Consider the following 21,149-nt stretch of genomic DNA (forward strand, 5'->3'; position numbering starts at 1 on the left):
GATTTGGGGTATTGGTTTGGGTGAGCTATTGAGCAAACCCGTGTAGTGACATTTAAAGTGATACAGTATTTCTGATTCAGGGTGATGATTTCATTTTTAGATCTTCTGGTTAGTAAGACTTAAGGAGCACACCAAATCTTTACTTTTATATTACGGCCCTTTATATGCTGAGTAATACATATATAATGGTTTAGATTTATCTTAAGTGTTAGGTTATTTTTGTGTGAGAGACTTACTGGGGCGGAAATTCTCATGTTTAACTTATGCGGTGAGGCCTAATTTCTTAGAAAGCATATTTGACATGTTTTAGCTCCCCCCACCCCCTTTTCCCTGTTTTTGGGTTAGCTTAAGTTCTCTTTTATGGTCTGACTGAAACCAGTGAAATGGCAGTTAGACTGCTGGCAGTCTGCTTCAGAATCCTCTATGGGATTGGAGATTCGAGTCTTTATTGTTGCCTTAAAAGTGATTACATTGGGTGACTTAGTATCTAGCTGTTAAAAAGAAAAGAGAAAGTAAGACTGTTGAATATCATTCCAAAATTTCTGTGAGACTGGGCCTAAGATGTAAAGCTTGTGGAGGAATTATTTAATGAATCATTTTTCCATAATAAATTTCTCCATTTTTCCATCATAAAATGATTCCCTTCTCATTTGCAAATACCTGCATCCTCACCTCAAAATTATGCTGGAGCAGAGATACTGGTATTTTCAAAGCCATTTGAGTGTCACAGGTATTAGGTATCTAAGGTTAAATTAGTCCGTGGCCTGGTATCCGTCAGCATAAAGGAAGGTGTCCACCTAAGATCAAGTGATTAAACCAGCAAAGCTCAAAATGCATTTTTGTAATTATCCCAACTTTTGAACTTTAATGTCTTATTAAATTATAGAACTACCATTTGGTCAGGATAATTTAAATAAATGTGGACAAGTACTCCTCCATAGTAATTAAGAGTGCTAAATATCACGACATAACTTAACACAGATAAGTATTTTATTATAACCTAATGCATACCTAATTTTGGAAAAGAAAATTCTCTGCAGCAGTTAAAAGCTTTTTTCCTCCCTAAAATTAAAGGCTATACTTCTTTTTTGCTACTAATCGTATTCTGGAGCATATGAAAACTGTGCAGAACTTCTTCTGAATAGGACGTTTGGGTGATAGAAGTGGGAAGACCACTTTTCATTTACGAAAACACTTTTGAAACATACACTTGGGTTTTTGGTTTAATTTTAAAAATTTGTCAAGATTTTTTAACTGGAAGTAAGAAAGAATATATGCAAATTTTCTTCTTTTGGAAATTATTTTATCCCAAAATAAAAATGAGTTGCCAGTGTAAGAAAAAATTTTATCTCTTCTCTCAGAAGGCTGTGAAGCATATTCACAGTACGTGAAATGATTTCTGTCCTAAAGATGGGATGTTTGATATGCATATTAGTAATGGTGCCTCTTGGCTGTACAAAGTGTAGCCAGAATATCATCGTATGTGAATGTAAATCCAAGTATCAGCCTATTGCTTTAGAAATTAAGTATGTATCTGGAGATGAATATTTTAAACATTCTAGCTCTGTCATCTTTACCCTAAGTACTTTACTTACAACATTTAAGTTCTCACATCAGCCAGATAAGTCTGCATTTTTCCCATCTTCCTATATTGTCTTCGAGTTAAGGAGGGAAAAGAAAAAGAATTGCACTTGTGTACCCCAACCCCCAATTTATCCAAATATAACAACACTTGGATTGTATTTTTGTTAACTATTTAGAATACAATAATAATAAAAAGTTTTTTTTGTTTAGAAAGACTATATGAAAAATAGTAACCAGATAACTTGTAACTAGGTATTATCCCCTTATCCAGATATTTAGATGGCTGCAGTGAATGCTCTCAATCTTTAGGGTAGTTTAGTATTGGTCAGTAATTGTTTTTAGGCATTGAAATCTCCAAGTCAAAATTAATACGTGTTTCAGACCGAAAAAACTTAGTAGTTTAGCACTGTAGTTTGGAGTTGGAGTACTGGATTTATTTTCAACTTCCCTAGAATTCTACACAGATCAAGTATGGTTCGCATTGAAAAGCATACCTCGGAACCCTTTAGATGGGCTAGTTCAAAGGCTCACCTTCAGTACTCAGAGCCAAAAATGACTCACTAGGAGGTTCTGGAAGGTTTATTTGAGGGTAAGTCCAAGTTCTTTAAAATATTTGGTGTGTTTTACAAGGGAGTGAAAAGGGAATGTTTATATTCTGGAAAACCTCTTAGGACTCTTTTAATCACTGTGTTTTGCGTTTATGAATATACTTAATATTCAGTGGCCACCAACGAATCCTGCCCCCTGTGCCGGTCTTCAGGCCATGAGAGTACAGTACTTCATTACCAAGCCATCTGACTACAGTTCACGGATGCCTGAAGATGTCCTAGTTAAACATATAGTAGCAGAGATGTCCTGAGGTTGAAGTGTGAACAGAAACATAGACAGACTGAAGATATAAATTGTGTTGCTAAGGAGTTAAAGGAATTGTAAAGCCTAGGCCATGCCTGAAAAGGAATCTCCAAAGAGCATAAGTATTTCTATAGAAGAGAGAGGAGGAGGTCAAATAAATAAGGTGATAACTTTCACAACCTTTGGATAATTGTTTTGCTCACTATTTATCTTTACTTATTTTTTGTTATTTTTATGATAGATTTTAATAAATATATGTGCTAAATAAAGAGTCTGAAGGGAAATGGGATGTAGGTTTTATTTTTTCAGTCTTTTTAATGACTTCAGAGTATTACTATTGTGTTTAGTATGTAGATCTGATTTCACTTTTAAAAACAAACATTTGAAAAATGAGTAGATACATTTTTGGACCTTTGTAATTTTTTTAAGTTTATTTATTTATTTTGAGAGAGGAGAGAGAGAATCCCAAGCAGGCTCTGCACTGTCGTTCACAACCCCACATGGGGCTCGAACCCACGAACTGTGAGATCATGACCTGAGCCAAAGTGAAGTGTTTGGACACCCAACCTTTGTAATTTCTTAAGGAGAAGCGTGTGTGTCTGTCTTTCTGTGTCTGTCTTAGCCTAGGTTCCTATACTAGAATATGAAAGACTGGCTAAAACAAAGAACATTTATTTCCCATTGTTCCTTAGGGTGGGATGATTGAGGTACCAGCAGATTTGATGTCTGGTGAGAACCCTCTTTTTGGTTTGTAGACAGCTGACCTTTTGCAGTGTCTTCCTTGGGGAAGAGAGAGATCAGCTTTTCTCAGTCTTTTGTGGAAGGGCACTAACCCCGTGTCTCCACTCTCGTGACCTGATTACCTTTCAGAGGGCTCCATGTCCAAATACCATTACATTGGGGATTGGGGCTTTAATATATGAATTTGGGAAGACACATCTTCAATCCATAGCAGTGTGTAAAATAGCAAACTGTACATTTTTAACTTAGATGTAGAATAATTTTACTGTTGTTTCTTGACTTAAATTTAATACAATTAGTTAAATGAAGGAAGCCGAATTCATTCTGCTCTTTTTTAAAATTCACCTCTTAGAATTAATGTGACATATTTGTCTCCATTCGATATGTTAATGATAGGTAGAGAGACTGTTAAGGCCTGGAGATAGGAGCATGAGGACTGTTCGAGGTGAACTGGCAGTAAGAACAAATTCTGGAAACAGGAGGGAGGACTACTCCACGCCTACAAAAAACTCTCTCTTTCTCTCCCCAAGAAAACAGGAGTCTGAATTTTGGCCAACTGGATACATGAATCTCAGTGACTGTTGCTGCAAAGGTAGGCCCGGTGAACTTTTTCACTGGGTGAACTTCTCCTGAGACCTGATTAGATGTATTAATCAAGAGGGCCTGTGAACAGGTTTGGAAGTAGAATGGTCTTCGAAGTTCATGTTAAGACATTTAGAACAGTGATAAAATACTAAGTTGCAACAAATCTAATCACAATTTTATAGGTGGAAGATAACTTCTAATGCTTCTCAAATAATTTTCGATTTTCTAGAGTCCTCTTTAGCTTAGAGAACCACAGTAATATTTTTCATCTGGACTACTAAGCATAATTTCAGGGAGTTATAATGTAGGGCTTTTTATCTACATGTGTGATAAACCTTCTGTGCTCACAAGAGGTATCCTGAGAGAGAGTCACAAAACATGTTTTGTCAAGAATCACCAGTCCAGCACTGCTCACCTCTTCCCACTTTTTTTGCCCCTCCCTCCAATAGCAGGGGTTCATATTGAGCTTTCTGCTAAAATGCTCTTTGTAAGTAGCATTCACAACCAAGGATGTAAGCAGGCATGTGTGTTAAAGAAGTGAAAATAACTCCTTATAATTTCAGTGTTCAAGTCAGTACTGTCCAGTAGGAACGTGTAAGGTGCTAGAAATATGTTAAATCTCCATTATCCAATACGGTAGCTCAAGTGGTTACTGAGTATTTCAAATGTAGCTAGTGATCCAAAGGAACAGAGTTTTAAATTTTACTTAATTTTAATTACTTTAAATTTTGACAGCTACATGTGGCTAGTCATGGTCTAACTAAAGAGAATAATGTTACAGAGCATATATTTAGTCTGATAATATATCAGTAAACTTCGAAATCATGTCTATGCGTTCTGACAAACTTTTATGGATACAATATAAGTACATACAAATATCGGTGTCATTTTATTTATGAATTCTTGTCGATTTCTCTTTTTCTATTTGTATTTTGAAGAAGATATATTAAGTTGCTTTACAATTAACACTATTTCTCAGGTAACTATTGCCCTCAAATGTGAGGCCACTGTTAATAACAAATAGCATTTCACTTTTTTTAAGTATAATTGTCTGCAGCTTTCAGAATGAATACACCAATAAATCATATTGATTCTCTAAGAGAACAGGTTCCCGATACAGGAAAAAGGACATCTGGGGACCTGCCAGATCCACAGATCCCAGATCACATCTAAGCTAGGAAGTTCCCTGAAGGCGTGCCTTCGGTTGCAGGGCTCTAGGCTTGTCCAGTTCCAGTCTATTTCAGCACACACTCGACATCCTGCCAGAGCAAATGCAGATTGCAGATTTGGGCAAAAAAACAGAAAACAAAGAGCGCAATGAGCATTATTAGCACGGCCAGTTTAAAATGATGAGGTGTTAACCACATTTGTATAAATAACAGTTTCTCTAACCCCTGAATCATTATCCTGCATTTTCAATGCAATCGGTTCATAAACATCAAAGCGAGAACACCAGATTTGTATGGGGTCAGGACCAACTGGGGCTCTGAATGGAGAGACAGCTGAGAGCTGTGTCCTTACACGTGGGTGGCCTTGCAGCTGTCCATTCACCCTCAGGCTACTAGACAGTTGCCTTTTTGCGCTCGCAGAACCAGACTTCAATCTGAGGTAAAAATGTGTCCCCTCCCATGGAGTGGACATACACAGTGGCTTGACATCAGCCCTCAAAACACCAGCAAGGCAGCCAGACACAGCAGTCCCCTGAAATACCGTGTAGTCCCAAGCATAACGGCAGGGTTGTTTCTATATAATATTTGTCTTTGGACAAGAACACTGGGCTCTCTTAAATGTATTATTAATATAAAAGCTGATAGTTCACAAGATTCCAGGTCATATTATCTTTCTCTACAAGCACTAGTAATAACTAGATCATGTGACACACAAGTGCCATGTTTTGGTTCTCCCAAGTACACTTACTGATAGGTGAAATTATATATCACTGGCATATAAATCAGGCATTGGGATACACTTGCTCATATAATGAGGATTGGGACAATGTATTCACAATGCCTATCTAGCACAGTGCCTGCTGTGGAGTAGGGAGGGTCTCTACTATGCATTTCGAGGGCCAGGTGCTGTGCATGTAGACTTGTCATTCGTTTCTGATCTATGTAATGGTAAATGTTTCTCTTCTAGATAGTCTCCTCTCCCCCCTCCCAACAAAAGTTTATAGTCTGCAGATAGTAGATACATATTGAGACCCAGTAATCCTTCTTCTAGAAACCCTACTCAGGAAAAAATCCTGATTTTAAAAATGCTGTGTGAACAGTATTACAGCATTGTTGGGGTTTTTTTTTAATAATTTTTTTAGGGTTTATTTATTTACTTTGACAGAGCGAGCGAGTGGGGGAGGAGCAGAGAGGGGCGGGGGAGAGAGAATCCCAAGCACACTCCCCACTGTTAGCACAAAGCCTCATATGCCTGATGTAGAGTCAGATTCACAAACTCAAGATCATGACCTGAGCCAAAACCAAGAGTGGGATGCTTAACTGACTGAGCCACTCACGTGCCCCCTGTAGCATTGTTTTAAATAGCAAGAAATTTTGGACAGCCTACAGGTTCAGTGATAAGAGGTCATTTACATCAATTTCGGTCCTTCCACATTTTTGCTACCAGTTAGAATGATGGCTCTGAAGACTGGTGGAAACACATGTGTCAATGGTCACATTGTCATGGTCAATGGTACAGTCACTGAAAAGGTAAAATTAAAAACATGGATAGGATCAGTTTTTTTAAATGCCAAAAATTCATTAGATGAATATAAGAATACATTCTTTTGTAAAGATAATTTTGACAGTTTGAAAGACAAGTCTCACACTGAGTAAAAAGATTGTGACATTTAATGAGATATTAAAATAAAACATATCTTTTGCCTACTTACACTGTTCCAGAACTGAAACATTAAAATGCCGTCTTACCTAGGACCCTTGAAGGGTTGACAGGGAGAAGTGCAAAGACGACTGTAGCAAGAGTCCTGCTGGCTAGAATCCTGCTTTTTCTTTTAAATGTTAGTAGTTACCTGGCTTTGAACATCGAACATAAAAAATGTGAGTCTTGTCTATTCATGTGTCGCTTTGTGTTTCTTGATTGATAAGAATTTATTCTGAAATAAGAATATTTCCTTGATTTATTTTCAAATGTTGCTTCACACTCAACCATCTTATTTTGATAGTCCCATCCTTCATTCAAGTTTCGATTGGAACAGAACAAGTAATAATAACAACAAACATTTATACAGTGATTATCATGTGCCAGATGCGAGCACAGTGTCTTATAATGCCTTTAGATGCTGTCATTGTCCCCCCAAAAACAGTTGAGGGAACAGGCAAGGTCACAGCCAATACAGTCAAGTCCAAGCTTGAATCAACAGAGCTGCTATCCACAACAGTAATTCCTTACATTTTAGGTGATATTAGTGTCTCATAGACAGTGAGATTCTAGAAATCCAACTTTGCTCCGAAAAACTAAATGCACATGTTCTATTTTTCAGTCTCATTTACTTGGGACACCAACCTATGGCCTGAAACGGATAAGTATCAAAAGGGCGAAAACCTTCCTGGAAGTGGCAATTTCGAGTTTAAGTAACACCTATCCTCTCAAGCTTCATTTTGGTAGCTGCTGTCAGCTTACGACGTACTACTGAAGAATTTATTTTAGGTCTTGAGTATGTCTGGTAATTGAAACGTTTTAATTATCTGGATCCTGCAAAATGCAACTGCCGTCACTAGTGGGTTAGGATCGAGTAGTTCTGTCTATTAGAACATGACGGCTGCTCCTTTCATTCCCAAGATACGATATATGGCCCAGATGCTTCTGTTCATTCCTTAATGACACTCGATCATTCATAAAAATGTAAGTGCTGACATTTTTGCTATTACGAATTTAGATATTTAAATTATGTTTTAGGAATGAAGACTAGGCTTTAGCTTAGAATGATACCGACTGGGAGATAACTAGAATTAAGGAAGTTCCATTGTTACTGACCTGGGATCTTTTCTAAAAGTGTATGTTCTCAAAATGTCAAATTGTAGCTTTCATTTTTTTGTGCGGTAGTTTTCGTTATGTAGTGTTTTTCCTCTGGAAATGAAACAACAAATCAGTGGGAAATATTCTTGAGGAGAAACTGTTGATTGTTTTTATTAAAAGGTGTTACAGCAAAATGACAACTGTATGATTGTTTAATAAGCTGTGATGAAAATACTCAGAAAATTGAGCATGTTGGTTTTCTCCAAATAGTAAATTGTGAGAAATATCACTGCTGTCCTCTAGGTGGCATGATTTAAGCTATCATTGAATTAACTGATTGATAGAAATTTTTTTCCCCTACAACCAGATGAGTGGCTAGTTTCTGAACAATGGATACAACTGTGGCATTGATTAGATTTAATTTTTACAGCTCATCAAATAACTAGGTTGACTTTGTAATTGTCTGTTGTTTAATAACCTTAATTAACCTTAACAGATGATGATTTCTGAAAGAAGCAAAACCCAAAACCTTATCTGTACTGACCAGGCAACCAAAATCCTGTTTGTGTATTATGAAGTCTGTTTTTGGGTCATAACACACACCCATTTTCTAAATGTATTTCTTTCGTTTACGGTAAATAGCCTGCCATTGACAGAAACTGTAAGGATACTGCCTTTGTACTTAAAGGAACATGTAGGCATAACTGAAATAATCTAAGGAGGAAGAAATTGTAGGAATTTCCATCTCAAAAATTTTCAAGTTAACAGGAAACAATACTTTTAATTAAGTGAAATTCTGGTTTTGTGAAGCTGTTAGTGTTTATTAAAACATGGGAGATCAACATGTAAAAAAAGTATTAGGTGACCCATAAGCACCAGATAGCAAACAGAAACATTCTGTTCTTTTTTCCACACACTAAAATGAGAGGACAGAATTCATTTTTACTTTTCGAGTTCACTTATCGATTGTTATTTTTCCAAAATTTAAAAACCAATTTTTGGACAGAATACATGAAATGCTTATTAATCCCAATTATTAAGATCTTCTTCCTTTCCATTGGGAGACTGGCTTTCATGGAGCTCAAAAGAATCTTGACCAAGCACCTCTTAGGGGCTTCAGTTTGGGGTGGTGCATGCGTATATAAATGTTAACGCCGTACAAAGAAGCATTTTCAAATTTAAGCTCTGATAGTGATTATTGGAATCTGAAGCATTGATAAAAACCAAGAGGCTTGGAAATGTGCAAAATATATCACTACTGCAACCAAGAACAGGTGAATGTCTAACTGATATTACAGATTCAGATTTTAAAGTGGCTTCATTTCAAAATAGGGTAACTATCTGGGACAATCCTTGTTTACCCTTTTTATCTTAATGTATTTATGAACAGCATCCTCTTTACTCTTGAAAGTGCTCAGGCTTGTGTGATGAATTATATGGTCACCCCAGTTGTAGGAGCTTTCTTTTCTGAGACTCACACATCAGGGAAAGTTTGTAGTCTTGAGTCTCCAGTTTTACAGATTATTGCCACTCATATAATGTTGCTTTCTAAAGTATTTATTGAGTATACTTATATTCTGTTTTTTAAAATAATTATTCACTAGTTTTCCCTTCTAACATAAAAAGCTACACTCAGGTTTTCTTTTTATGTGCAATTACTATGCTCTGTTGACTTTTGTGTCGTTTTCATTTTTTAGAGTTGCAGGATAATCGGGGCAACGGGAAGACAAGGTTGTTTGAGACAGGTTGGTAACTTCACTAATGAAAATGCACACGTTCAGAATTTCACACAGTGATACCCACTGAGATGATGACAAATTCATTTAGAAGATGACATATCTTGGAAAATAAAAATTCTACTTTACATTGTGATGCTCATGTTTTCTAAGTATGAGAACTTAATCGTGTCTTTATCATTTGCCTTTTCTTTTTCCCTACTCCTCTTTCATTTTTATTTGTGCCTTGTTGAAATACTTCTCTGCCTTTCTCCCCAGCAACCTACTCCTGGCTTCTTGCTTTGGGAAGTGTGTCTGGACTGCTGGGTGGTGGGTGAGGAAAGTCATAGATGCTCTGTAAGCTTCAGTAGCAAACGCTGCCCTGACTAAGGAAAATCCCACGGCTAGCTTCTTTGTAACAACACTAGCGTTTTATTAAGCAGGTGTCCATTTTATACTCTGTGCCAACTGCCCTCGTATGTCCATTTCTTTCTATCAGTCCCTAAATGCTATTTTAGTGGATGAACTTCACCAGAGGCAAACCAGATTTTAGTAGACCCTGGGGCTGACAAAGCCCAGGCCACTGAGAGACTGCCTCCGAAAGAAAGACTTCCTCCTGCTGGAACTCTCACAGAGCAGAAATGGAGTGATATGCAGAGATAGGAGTGTCCAAAAGCCAACACAGTAATCCATCAACTAATCATAATTCCAGAGGGTAAGACGAATGTTCCCACAGAGTATCATTAAAGGGTGTTTATCTCTGCCGTGCTGTTTTTGTCTTGTCCCTATCTCGTGAGTTTATCCCTTTATCTCTCACCACCTCTGATCTTCTCTTTAAGCCTTTCTCCCTGCCCGCTGTTCCCTCCTTTCTCTTTATCACTTTGTCTTAGATTAACCTGTAGCTACAAAATGGAGATAATAATTGGGGAAATCACTAACCTTTCTGCTTCATTAGTCCAGAGCAGAAATTTGTTTACTTCTAGAAATGCAAACAGAACAGGACACGACCAGTGTTTCTGAACTGCATCAAATATAAAATTAGAAGAACTAAAAAAGGCTTAATATTTTCACATTCAAGGGTTATTTGCATTTAGCAGGTATCACTAGAGGAAAATGTAATCAATTACAGTAGTTCTATAGATTTCTTTTTTCTACCTCCTGAGTTTTAATAGTTGAAACCCTTGTGGGAAGTTTTCAGAGTTGTTGCAAATAAAGTTCTTCTTTCATTAGGGTCAGGAAGGACTTATGACATCATAAACTCTTGCCTAGGATCCAGAGGGTAAAACCCTGGACAGAGATGAGTAGTTGTGATATCAAACATTTGTTTAGCATCTTGTCGGAGTTCTGCAGGCCTTTAGTGAATGGACCCATTAATGAGCAGAGAAGGGCTAGTGCTCGAAAGAGCTGCACCCTTTCCCCTCTGATCTGGGAAACAAAGAAGTCCATTTTAGGGTGGTAAATAATAAGAGACCTTAATCTTGAATTTCAACCTAACTGGACTTCAGTCATTTAGAGTTCTATTCACCCAAAGTATATTTTCTTGTCCTTTCTTCTTAGAATTAATGGGAGCAAAAAGACCATAATGTTTAAAACAACTGAATGGGAATGTACCTCCCCAAACTCCTCAGAGGCGTAACCATGAGGCAAAGTCTTATTAGCATCTACCCTGGCTTTTTCATTCTATTTATATCTGAGAAAGAGGAGAGGCCACATGTGTTTTGTTACACGTTCTCTGAAAAAATGAAGCAGTGACAGGATATGAAAATGGTGGGTCATTTAATGAGCACATATTAAGTGCCAGGTTTGTTGGAACTGTTTTGTGTACCTTGTGTATTTTAATCCTCAGCAGTCTTGTGGGTACCATGCATTATCCCCATTTCACAGACCAAGAAACTGACACAGTATCTGAGTAACTTGGCCAGGATCACAAAAACAAAAAGTGGCAGAAACTTGAACTCATGAAAACTTGACTCTGGAGCCTGCCTGTTTATGTAGGTTAAATACCATTTTGAGGTAATCAAGATGATCTATCTGGGTTAAACACCCTTTTACTGTGAAGACTGTCTAAAGTGCCTACCAGGTAATAAGATCTCAATAAATTTAGTGAATGTTTACTTCTTGAATATAGAGATGAAAAGTTTCCAAAAGAGTTATTTAATAGAAGAAAGGATCCACTTGTGGTATTCAGGGAGGCGTCTCTTACAGGGTTAACCTGTTACATCTTCAAAGGGTTTCTACCTGACAGGTAGAAAGGGACTCGTCTCCTGTATCAGGTGGCTCAAGTGGCCTCAAGTGGCTCTACTTGTCCATTCCACATTTCACCAACCCCTCCTCTGTCCTACCTTCCTGGGCTTTGGGGAAATTGAAAGTAGTTTATTATGAATAAGCAAGAGGTCCAAGGCGTTGTTAAGTTAGCAATAAGTGCTCAACAAACCAAGTATTATGGACATAAGTGTGTCTGTTTTTGTTGGGAAGGGCTGTCAGAAGTACTTCTGGCTTCCGTTGTTTTCCTAGAAGTAATGCAGGTGGACTTGTGCTAACCTAACCCACTCTAATCTGAGTTTACTCAACCTCTGGTGAGTTTGTGTCTACACCAAGGGGGTAGTCTCCCTGATTTGCGGGGAGGCTGACCCTATGTCCTCAGTGGAGTATCGTGAAGGAGGTAACCGGCCATACTCCAAGGCAACATCTGTAGTCCCGAGGTCCTGTTTGCAAGCCTTGCTCTACTTTCTAGAATTGCCTGAGGTATACGAATATTCACCTTTCCCCCTTCGTGTACAGGCAGACTGCAGTTCTCAAACTGAACTCAAGGGGAGAGCAACTTGAAACTGCGAGCCCCACAGCATCTCCTCTGGGTGACACTTTGCCTTGGCTATTGGAATGGCAGTTCATTGTCCAAGTCTTTTCGAGCTGCTTGGATTTGAAACTGGCCTCAAGGAAAGGAAACTGCTAATGCTGATTTATACATAATTTTCAGAAGTGGATTGGAACAGTCTCTTGATTTCAGAGTTTCCCGATGTGCCCTCATAGGTAAATAATTCCATGTTCAGAAGAGTTCAGAATATGCTAGATAAAAGAGCAGAACAGTTTTGGGTTTTTTTCCTGCAAGATTCTCAGAGCTTTTAACACGATGATGGGGATTGTGAATCTGCAAGAAGCAACGGGGACCCACGTATCTCCCAAACTTACTTCACTGTGGAATCCACGTTTGCCAGACATAGCCTGGTACCCGTGTGCCCAGGGCATCTTAGAAGTCCATAGTGGGTAAGGACAGAGACAATGGATCCCGACTATAAAATCCATTTCTGCACTTACTATGCTCTTGAACCAGGTACTTAGTCTCTCTGCACCTCAGTCCTCTCATTTGCAAAATAATGATAATTGTAATGCTTTCTAGGGTTCTTGTAAAGATTAAATGACCATATATATACCTCTACCTATCTGTCCCACATTACTAAGGGTAGTATATGTCCGCTATAATTATGACTATTTATTCAACCCTTTATTTACAAATGATACGGGCCCCATCCCCATGTAAACTCCTGAAGTTAAAGTTCCTTGTGACCTTTCTACCATAAAAGAAACATCTGAACAAAGGAATTAATGTAGAGGCTTTGAGTTTGGAAGAAAACAACAGAGTTTCCGGTTGAAATCATCTGCTAGGCAGTATGGCCACAGTCATGATGAAATGAAAATGCTGACTTTGAGTAACTGAATAAAATAAAATAAAAGACAAAGGGAAAAGTGAACAGTGGCAAGAATCATTCTCGGATTCATCTGAGACTAGAGTGAAACAGAAAATGTCAAGTTATATGTAGCGCCCAACTCCTGTCTAGCTGGGGAAGAAGGTGAAGAGAGAGCCATAGCAAAAAGCGGTGTGGGCAGCCAATTAAGATACCCATTCATTCATTTAAAGAATGAAACAAGTAAATGGATTTCACTCTCTAGATAAAAAAGATGAAGATCTGTTTTATGTTTTCAGCAATTAACTGTGAAATGGAGGACTAGACAGTAAACAGCAAACTGTAATAAGCTTCAGGATAAAGGTACTAGCAACAGTCTGGTGGAATCCCAGAAAATAATTCCACTAAAAAAGTAAGAGGTGAATCTTGGATTGGAAGCAGGTCTCAGGGCTGGGTGAATCCTGAGTAAACTGTTTGGTGCTCATTTGCAGAGACAGAGAGAGAGAGAGAGAGAGAGAGTGTGTGTGTGTGTGTGTGTGTGTGTGTGTGTACAATATAGGAGGAAAGACATTCTAGAGCAAGTGATTCGGTTTGGGAGGCTGTGAGTGAGCCATGCTGAGTAAAAACGGGAGGCTTGATAGCTTGTCCTTCAACAGACGCGTCCAAAATGACTATATAAAGTAAATACCATAAATCACTGTTGTCAGGGCGCACACTCCACCTCCTCCCTCCCTTCCCCACAGCCGTCCTCATTTCCACACCCCCTCAACGGTTCAGGGAGAGCTCGTGGTCTAAGTAAACGAGAGGACTTCTGACTGTAATCCTAGCACGTCACTTTGTTGAAGGCAAACACGTGGTTCAGGGAGAACTTATAAATCTCTCCTCCCAGGCAAGATCGTGATGTTATCTGCTGGCAGCAGAAGGTCCGCTCCGAGGGGAGCTCCAGAAGCTCCCGACGAGAAAGAGAGAGAGAGAGAGGCAGGCAGACAGGAGAGAGAAGCAGAGACCGAGAGAGAGAGAGAGAGAGAGAGAGAGAGAGGCAGAGAAAGGAACAGAAGAGCAGGAGCGCAAGTGACGGAGACACGGGGACAGGGATGGGGAACATAGTATAACGGTCTAGGGAGCCATTCGGGAACAAAGTGAGGAGCTGCCCGGCTGCAGAAAGGAAAAGGACAGGGTCTCTTTCAGGGTGTCAAGTGCCCACCTACCCGCAGCGAGAAAGTCCGAGTGGGAGAGAACCCAGGAGAGGGTGGGGAAGGGTGAGAGTCCAAGGGACCCCTCTCGCAGCCCCCTTAAGGAATAACGCTCCCTAGTCAGCGCGTCCCCGGGGCTGCAGGCGACGGCGGCAGCTGGTCGTCGGTGGCCGGGTTGGCGTCCGGAGCGAGCGGAGGAGGAGAAGCAGGAGAAGGAGGGCGCTGGAGGCTGGACGCGAGCGGCGGCACGACGTGGAGTAGCCGGGCGGGTCGGCGCGCGCCGGCCGGGGTGTCGGCCACCGCGCGCAGCTCCGGGAGCAGGATCGTCGCCGCCTCCGCCGCCGCCGCGGCCCGCGCAGGACCCGACCGAGTCCCGAGCGCCGTGCGGAGCGCACCCGCCTCCCCGCGGCGCGCCGGGCTCGCCCCCAGCGCGCGCACACGCGCGCGCGCACACACACTCGCTCACACACTCACACACTCACACACGTGTGCGCTCTCCGCTCCGGAGCCGCGGCTGCTCCTGCTCTCAGCGCCGCAGTGGAAGGCAGGGCCGAACCGCTCCTTCTTTAAATACCTAAATTACCGCCCGGCCAGCCTCGGCGGCCCCCCGCACAGCGCTCCCGGCGCCCCTCCCGCCAGCTCGCCAGCTGCCAGCCCCGGGACCTTTTCATCTCTTCCCTTTTGGCCGGAGGAGCCGAGTTCAGATCCGCCACTCCGCACCCGAAACTGACACACTGAACTCCGTTTCCTCCTCTTAAATTTATTCCTGCCTAATAGCCACTCGTCTCTTCCCCCCCCCCTCCCCAACTCGTCGCTCCAAGAAAACTTTTTCTTACTCCCCAAAGTTAGGGTTCTCCCTGCCCACCGTGTGTTAATGTTTCCACTTTTGGAACGACCTGCATCTTCTTTTTAAAGGAATTCAAGCAAGATACCTTTTTCCATTGGACGTTGACTCTCGATTGTTTGCAAAAGTTTCGCATTAAAAAAAAAAATCTACCTGATCTGTACTTGAGAGTTGTCGGTTTCTTTTTTTTTTTTCCTTTTTTTTTTTTTTTCCCTTTTTTTTTTTTAACTTTTTCCACCTTTAAAAAAAAATGCACTACTGTGTGCTGAGCGCTTTTCTGCTCCTGCATCTGGTCACGGCCGCGCTCAGCCTGTCTACCTGCAGCACGCTCGATATGGACCAGTTCATGCGCAAGAGGATCGAGGCGATCCGCGGGCAGATCCTGAGCAAGCTGAAGCTCACCAGCCCCCCAGAAGACTATCCCGAGCCCGAGGAAGTCCCCCCGGAGGTGATTTCCATCTACAACAGCACCCGGGACTTGCTCCAGGAGAAGGCGAGCCGGAGGGCGGCCGCCTGCGAGCGCGAGAGGAGCGACGAGGAGTACTACGCCAAGGAGGTTTACAAAATAGACATGCCGCCCTTCTTCCCCTCGGAAAGTAAGTACTGTTTTTCGCTTCCATTCCCCGAGGCTTAGCGCTGCCCGAGGCTCTCGGGGCCGCCACGACTCCAGGGATCGCCCTTCCCGCTCCGGGTCCCCGTCTGCGCTCCCCCCCCCCCCACTCCCCGTCCTCCGTCCCACCCACCTCCTCGCCAGTCGGGTGCCTGAGAACGTTAGGCTTGCAGTCGGCGACTTTCGACTTAATTTTCTCCATTTCTCCCTTCCCCCAACGCCTCGGTCCCGTACGAGGCGCGATTCTGTCCTTCTGGCCCCCGAAAGTCTCTTCTCGGCCACCAGCCAGGAGTCAGCCCCCCTCCTCTGTCAAACGAGAGGCGCTCCCTAGGGCAGGGTCAAGCTGCGACGTCCCGGTGGGCTCGTTTTCTCGGCTTGGCGCGGAGCCCGCCGGGCCGGCGCACCAAGGGTTAAAAAAAAAAGTGGCTCAGAGCTAGCCTCTCCGGAAGGCGCCCCTTTCCGGGCCGACCTATCAGCGGGTTCCCCAAGCCTTCCCTATTGTCTCTAACGCCCCGAAAAATGTCAGCATCGTCGACACAAAACCCGGTTTGGAGACCCCTCGAACACTAACTCGACACCCTCGACTCTCGCATCTGTTGCCACAGCTGGGTGTTTACACTCCCCGCAGAGCGAGCCCTCGTCACCACGTCCCCTTTTGAGTTCACCTGGAGTGGTAGGAAGGACAACGTCGCTTCTGACGGGGCTTAAAAGCGTTTTACTTGGCGTTATTTTCCAGAACCCACTCAGACCTGTCTTAAGATCGCTGCTGGAGCAGATCGGTTTCCTCACGGGGTTTACCGTTTATCTTTCCTACTCCTAGAGCCTCGGCTCCCGGCCCTTGCATAGGCTTCCTTGCAGTAACTTTGGTGCATTCCTAAATCTCACGTAGAGTAGAAGACAGCCGATTTTTTTCTTTTTTTAAACTGGCTTCTCGGAGGGCAGCTGGCATATAGTAGCAGAGGGAGTAGTAAAGTGATTTATCGTGCAGTTCCTTTGGGGGGGGGGGCGAGGAGAGGACAGTTAGCTGAGAATGGTATCCAAGTTCTTAAAGAAAAAAAAAAGAAAGAGAAAAAAAAGCATCATCCTCCAGTGATACCTGAGAGGGTTAAATACCAGGAAGAAGAAGAAGAAAAAAAGCTTCTACATTTGCTATTCCAAATCCCCAGTCATAAACTTTTCATTGGTTGCCCATTTCTCTCCTCCCCTTTCCATGCCCTATATACTTGCTGGCCGCCTTCACAAAGTCTCTGTGTCTTGCCTAAATAGATAATATGGCCATCTTAGTACTTTTGTCCTAGAGGCTCTAATTGCAGGGTGGTAGGTACTTCTCCTTCTTAATATTTTTTTTTTAGTCTGACCAGTCCCAGTCCTGCGACTTTTCCCATGGCTTGTACTTGCGGGTCTCAGAACGTCAGCCCGTGTATCTAACCCCAGTCTTCCTGGCCACCTTTCTTTGGCTGCACCTTCTCGACTTCTTGTTCAAGAGCAGAGCAGATGAGGGGGGGATCCTGGCCAGCGGGATGGTTTTAGTATCGTCATGAGGGCCTTCCTCAACCGCGGTGATAAATGCAGACACCCCGGTTACTCCCCTCAGGAAGTAAAGCTTTCTACCTGGGGTGGAGCCAAGGAGATATTAGGAAAGAAAGTTGACTGTAATTGGCCCACAGTGCTTGAGACCAAACAGAAAGTCGAGGGAGTCCGTGTGCTTTCTCAAGCACGTGTATCCGTTCTACGGGTATTTGGGCTGGTAGGTAGGGAGGTTATATAGAATCTGCACCGTATTTACCTGCGAAAGTTCAAATGAATTGCCAGCACTTTTATAACAGACAGGAGGTCTGATCTCTGCTCCTCATTAAGACAGGTGTGGAGAGAGCAAGTTACCTAAGAGGGTGTTGATTCCTTGCTCTTTCTGGTGCATCTCGGTCCAAATTGCTGAGATGATCCAGCCCAGAATAATGATCATCAGCAAATTGGAAAAATCCTCAGATTGTTGGGATTTCAGAGGATGTCACTGAAGATCACCCTGCGGATTCTCTTCTCTATCCTACCTCCGGCCACCAAATAGATTAAAAGCTCTGATAAGTCCGGTATAAAAAATATATGCAGATCCTATCAGTTTTCATACAAAGAATTCAGCCTTCTATGGAAGTTTAGGAGCAGAAAACCATATTAAGAGCAGATTCGATACTACTGTGCAAGGGCTGTGGATAATTTTATAGAAAGTAGGTTAACTGATTTTCCAGCACTTTCTAGTTATACTGGAATATAGTGAAGCCTTCCAAAAAAAAGGGAGAAAAGAAGAAATCACTCCACCATATTTTTAAAGAGCAAATTGAAAGTACAGCATTGGCTTATATACCAGCTTTCCCTCTTTAGGACTTTCCACCCAGCTTTTAACTCGGGCGTCACTGAAGTAACCGTGGGGAGGAGTGTGCCTGTCATTTCTTGCAGTGAATCCGGCAAGGGTCATAAGCCCCAGAGATGAAGGCATGGGAAAGATCACTGGTTCACTTTTTACCACCAACTTATTAGTGTTCAGGGAGTGACTTCAGCTCAAATATTACAAATATGCTCTAATTATACTCAATGAGCTATATATCATTACAGATTGCTGATAGCCCTTTGTGGGACATTTTATACAGTTCAGACTAAATATTTTTAGCAATGTGGAGATTTAAAAGTAAAAATATAAGAGATATTGTATATGCCCTCAGGCATATTTTGTTTTAAATATTATCCTTGGCCCAGCATACTGTATAAATATAGTAAATATGAATAGAACTGGCCAGGTGCCAATCTCCTAGGATGAATTTTAGTCAAGAAGGTATTTATGGGATATAAATAATACTGTGTCAACATTTAAAGAAGGGGTCTGATTAGGTTTGAATTTATTCATATTGATCTTTTCACATGCTGTTGGTTTAAGGCTCAAAGTGGAGTTATGCTAAGGTTTACCGATAGTTTACCCAGTGGGAATTAGTGGCCGTCTAGTCCTTTTGACAATGCACTTGATGTTCAAAGCACATTGATTTGAAAGACACTGCGCACAGCTTTAGAAATTTGGAGAGGGATTCCGTCAACTAGGGTAAGAATCCAAATGATTGACAATTGGAATCGGTAGAGGCTTGGACAATCAAGAGAAGAAAGAGAAAGTTTCACTTTCTATCTTTCCTCTTACTTTTTTCATCATCACAGATCGGGCAGTGTTGGGATCCTAACAGGTGGTGATTCCGCCCTCCCCCTCCCTTCCCGGGAACCTGTGGCAACGTCTGGAAACAGTTTCGGTTGTCATGACTTGGTAGGGAAGGGGTGCTCCTGGCATTGACTGGGTAGAGGCCGGGTTCTGTTGCTGACCCCCCTAAAATGTACAGGACAGATTCCCCCCCTCCATTCCCACCACCACGTACATCAGACACTCGTCCAGCCCCAAATGTCAACAATGTGCATGTTGAGAAACCCTAGTAAGCCTGGTATTGATTTTGGCTTGATATTCAGTTCTGCTAGGAGTGCCATTTTAAAAGTAATATCCTAACCATAAAATAACTGAGTGTCCAAAAGGACATTAACCTGAGAGCATTGAATAGAAAGATAATCGGAAAGTTAGCTTAATTAAGTGGGAGTATGTACTGGACCAGTTTGGTGTGATATGTACATTCTTCTTATGCTCTTCGAGCACCTAAATTGAAGACATCCAAACTCCCCATTCATTTAGCCTAAATAATGATGTTGCCCCACCCATCAGTGACTTCGGGCAGCAGCAATGTGATGTTAGAACAGAGCAAGAAGAAGTGAGGAGCTGTCTTGGATTTTCCTTGCAGGGAAAATCAGCAGTTCGTGTTAATGAAGAGTAGACTCTGCACCCTAGGCACCGGAAGAAAGTAAATAACTGTGTCGGTTTATTCTATCCTATTGAGTTAGATAAACTGAAAGCTACAGCCCGAGACATCACCATGAGGTTTCCTTTGTAATTGTGGCACATGAGAGTTAAGCATTCAATAGCAAACAACCTCCTTTTCTATTTCCCCTGTAATTTTCCAAGTGAAATCATGGACTGTAGAATGAATACCAATAGGACTATGGTTTTGGTGACTTCGACTTAAGATTCTATTCATGGACATGTCTTTCTGTATACAGATTGCTGGACTCTTGGCCAGCTGCCCAATGAAGGCAAATGTTAGCAATTGCTGGAACAGAGTAGTATTTTTGCTTTATATTCAGGGGTTTTATTTTTTAAGATTCTGTGTGTCCAGAGGTATGAGAAAGAAAGAGAGCAAGATCAAAGACAAGCGGATTTGACCCCTTGACTTCTACCATGATGGAGTTATTAACACACAATGGACCAGACTTTAATTTCTGCATTTTTAATTGTATCATTGCTTGTCCTAACTCTAGTGCCTGACTGTGGTTCCATTGAACTTAGGTCACATTCTTTCAGGATTTCCTCTCCTTTCCTCCTTTTGCTTTTCAAAGACTGGGAGAAAGATGCTGTTTATAACCGAAGGAGTTGGGCCGCTTTTGTTGCCAGGTGAGGTGCAAGCTTCTCCTGAGGCGTCCCCATCCCGTGGAGGCTGGGCTTTGCGAAGCTAGAGGGGCAGGTGGGGACCTCCTGACCTGGCCGAGGGACCTGGAGCCCTCTGTGTCTCCACAGCGACCCCTGGGGTCTACTCACGGAGCTGCACTTTCTAAATTCTGACTTTTCCCTGGCGAGAAGACGCTGATGTAACCTAGTCGAGCATCTTTCATATAAAGATATGAAAGAATGACAGATCATTTTTCCTAGAGGAAACTGAGACGCGAAAAAAAAAAAAAAAGGGCTAATGACTCACTGCTGATCCCACATCAAATCTGGGTTAGCACCGAGGAGGTCACTGACTGTTAGGCCTTCACCCAGAGATTACAACACACTTCGGGCTGCATTTTTAGAAGGTTAGGGAGACGGAGTGGAGGAGCCGGGCCCTCGGCGGGCGTGCTGGCGACCACCGGGTGGCTCTCGGTCCGACCCCGCCCCCGCCGCCGCTCCCACTCCCCTCCCCGCTCTCTGCTGTAAGGTGAGCAGCCTCAGGGCAGAGAGGCTGCGAGAAGGAGTTCTGAAAACAGCCCTTTCAGCTGTCTTGATGTAGCATTTCCGGTCCTGACGGATCCTGGAGAGAGGATCTGGATTTGCCAGATGTGCTCGCTCTACGCAGGCAGCCTTTCTCCTGCAGGGTGTATTCCACTTTGCAGATTCGGAACAGCTTGATGAAATGTGCTTTTGGCCCAGATAAACAAATGTTTCCATTGTCATTTTGAAACCATATGGTGCGCTTTTGTTTTTTAATATTCTTTAAACGAAGATCGTTTTAAACCTAGGAATTCAGCGTTCTCCAGGTATTTTAA

The 21,149-nt window shown here is 42.2% G+C and overlaps 1 protein-coding gene across 3 annotated transcripts in view; it reads left to right on the forward strand.

Moving 5' to 3' along the window:
- Positions 1 to 14,782: 14,782 nt before the first annotated feature.
- Positions 14,783 to 21,149, forward strand: part of TGFB2 (transforming growth factor beta 2) — an 83,065-nt gene continuing 76,698 nt past the window's right edge. For all 3 annotated transcript variants that reach the window (XR_007458855.1, XM_049634560.1, XM_049634561.1), the window contains exon 1: positions 14,783 to 15,759. Coding sequence is in view for 2 of the 3 variants with exons in the window: in XM_049634560.1 (XP_049490517.1) it covers positions 15,414 to 15,759 (346 nt within the window). In the remaining variant the exon portion in view is untranslated. The remainder of the gene's footprint in view (positions 15,760 to 21,149) is intronic.

Source organism: Panthera uncia, chromosome F1 (assembly GCF_023721935.1).
Source record: "Panthera uncia isolate 11264 chromosome F1, Puncia_PCG_1.0, whole genome shotgun sequence".
In the NCBI taxonomy this organism is placed as follows: Eukaryota; Metazoa; Chordata; class Mammalia; order Carnivora; family Felidae; genus Panthera; species Panthera uncia.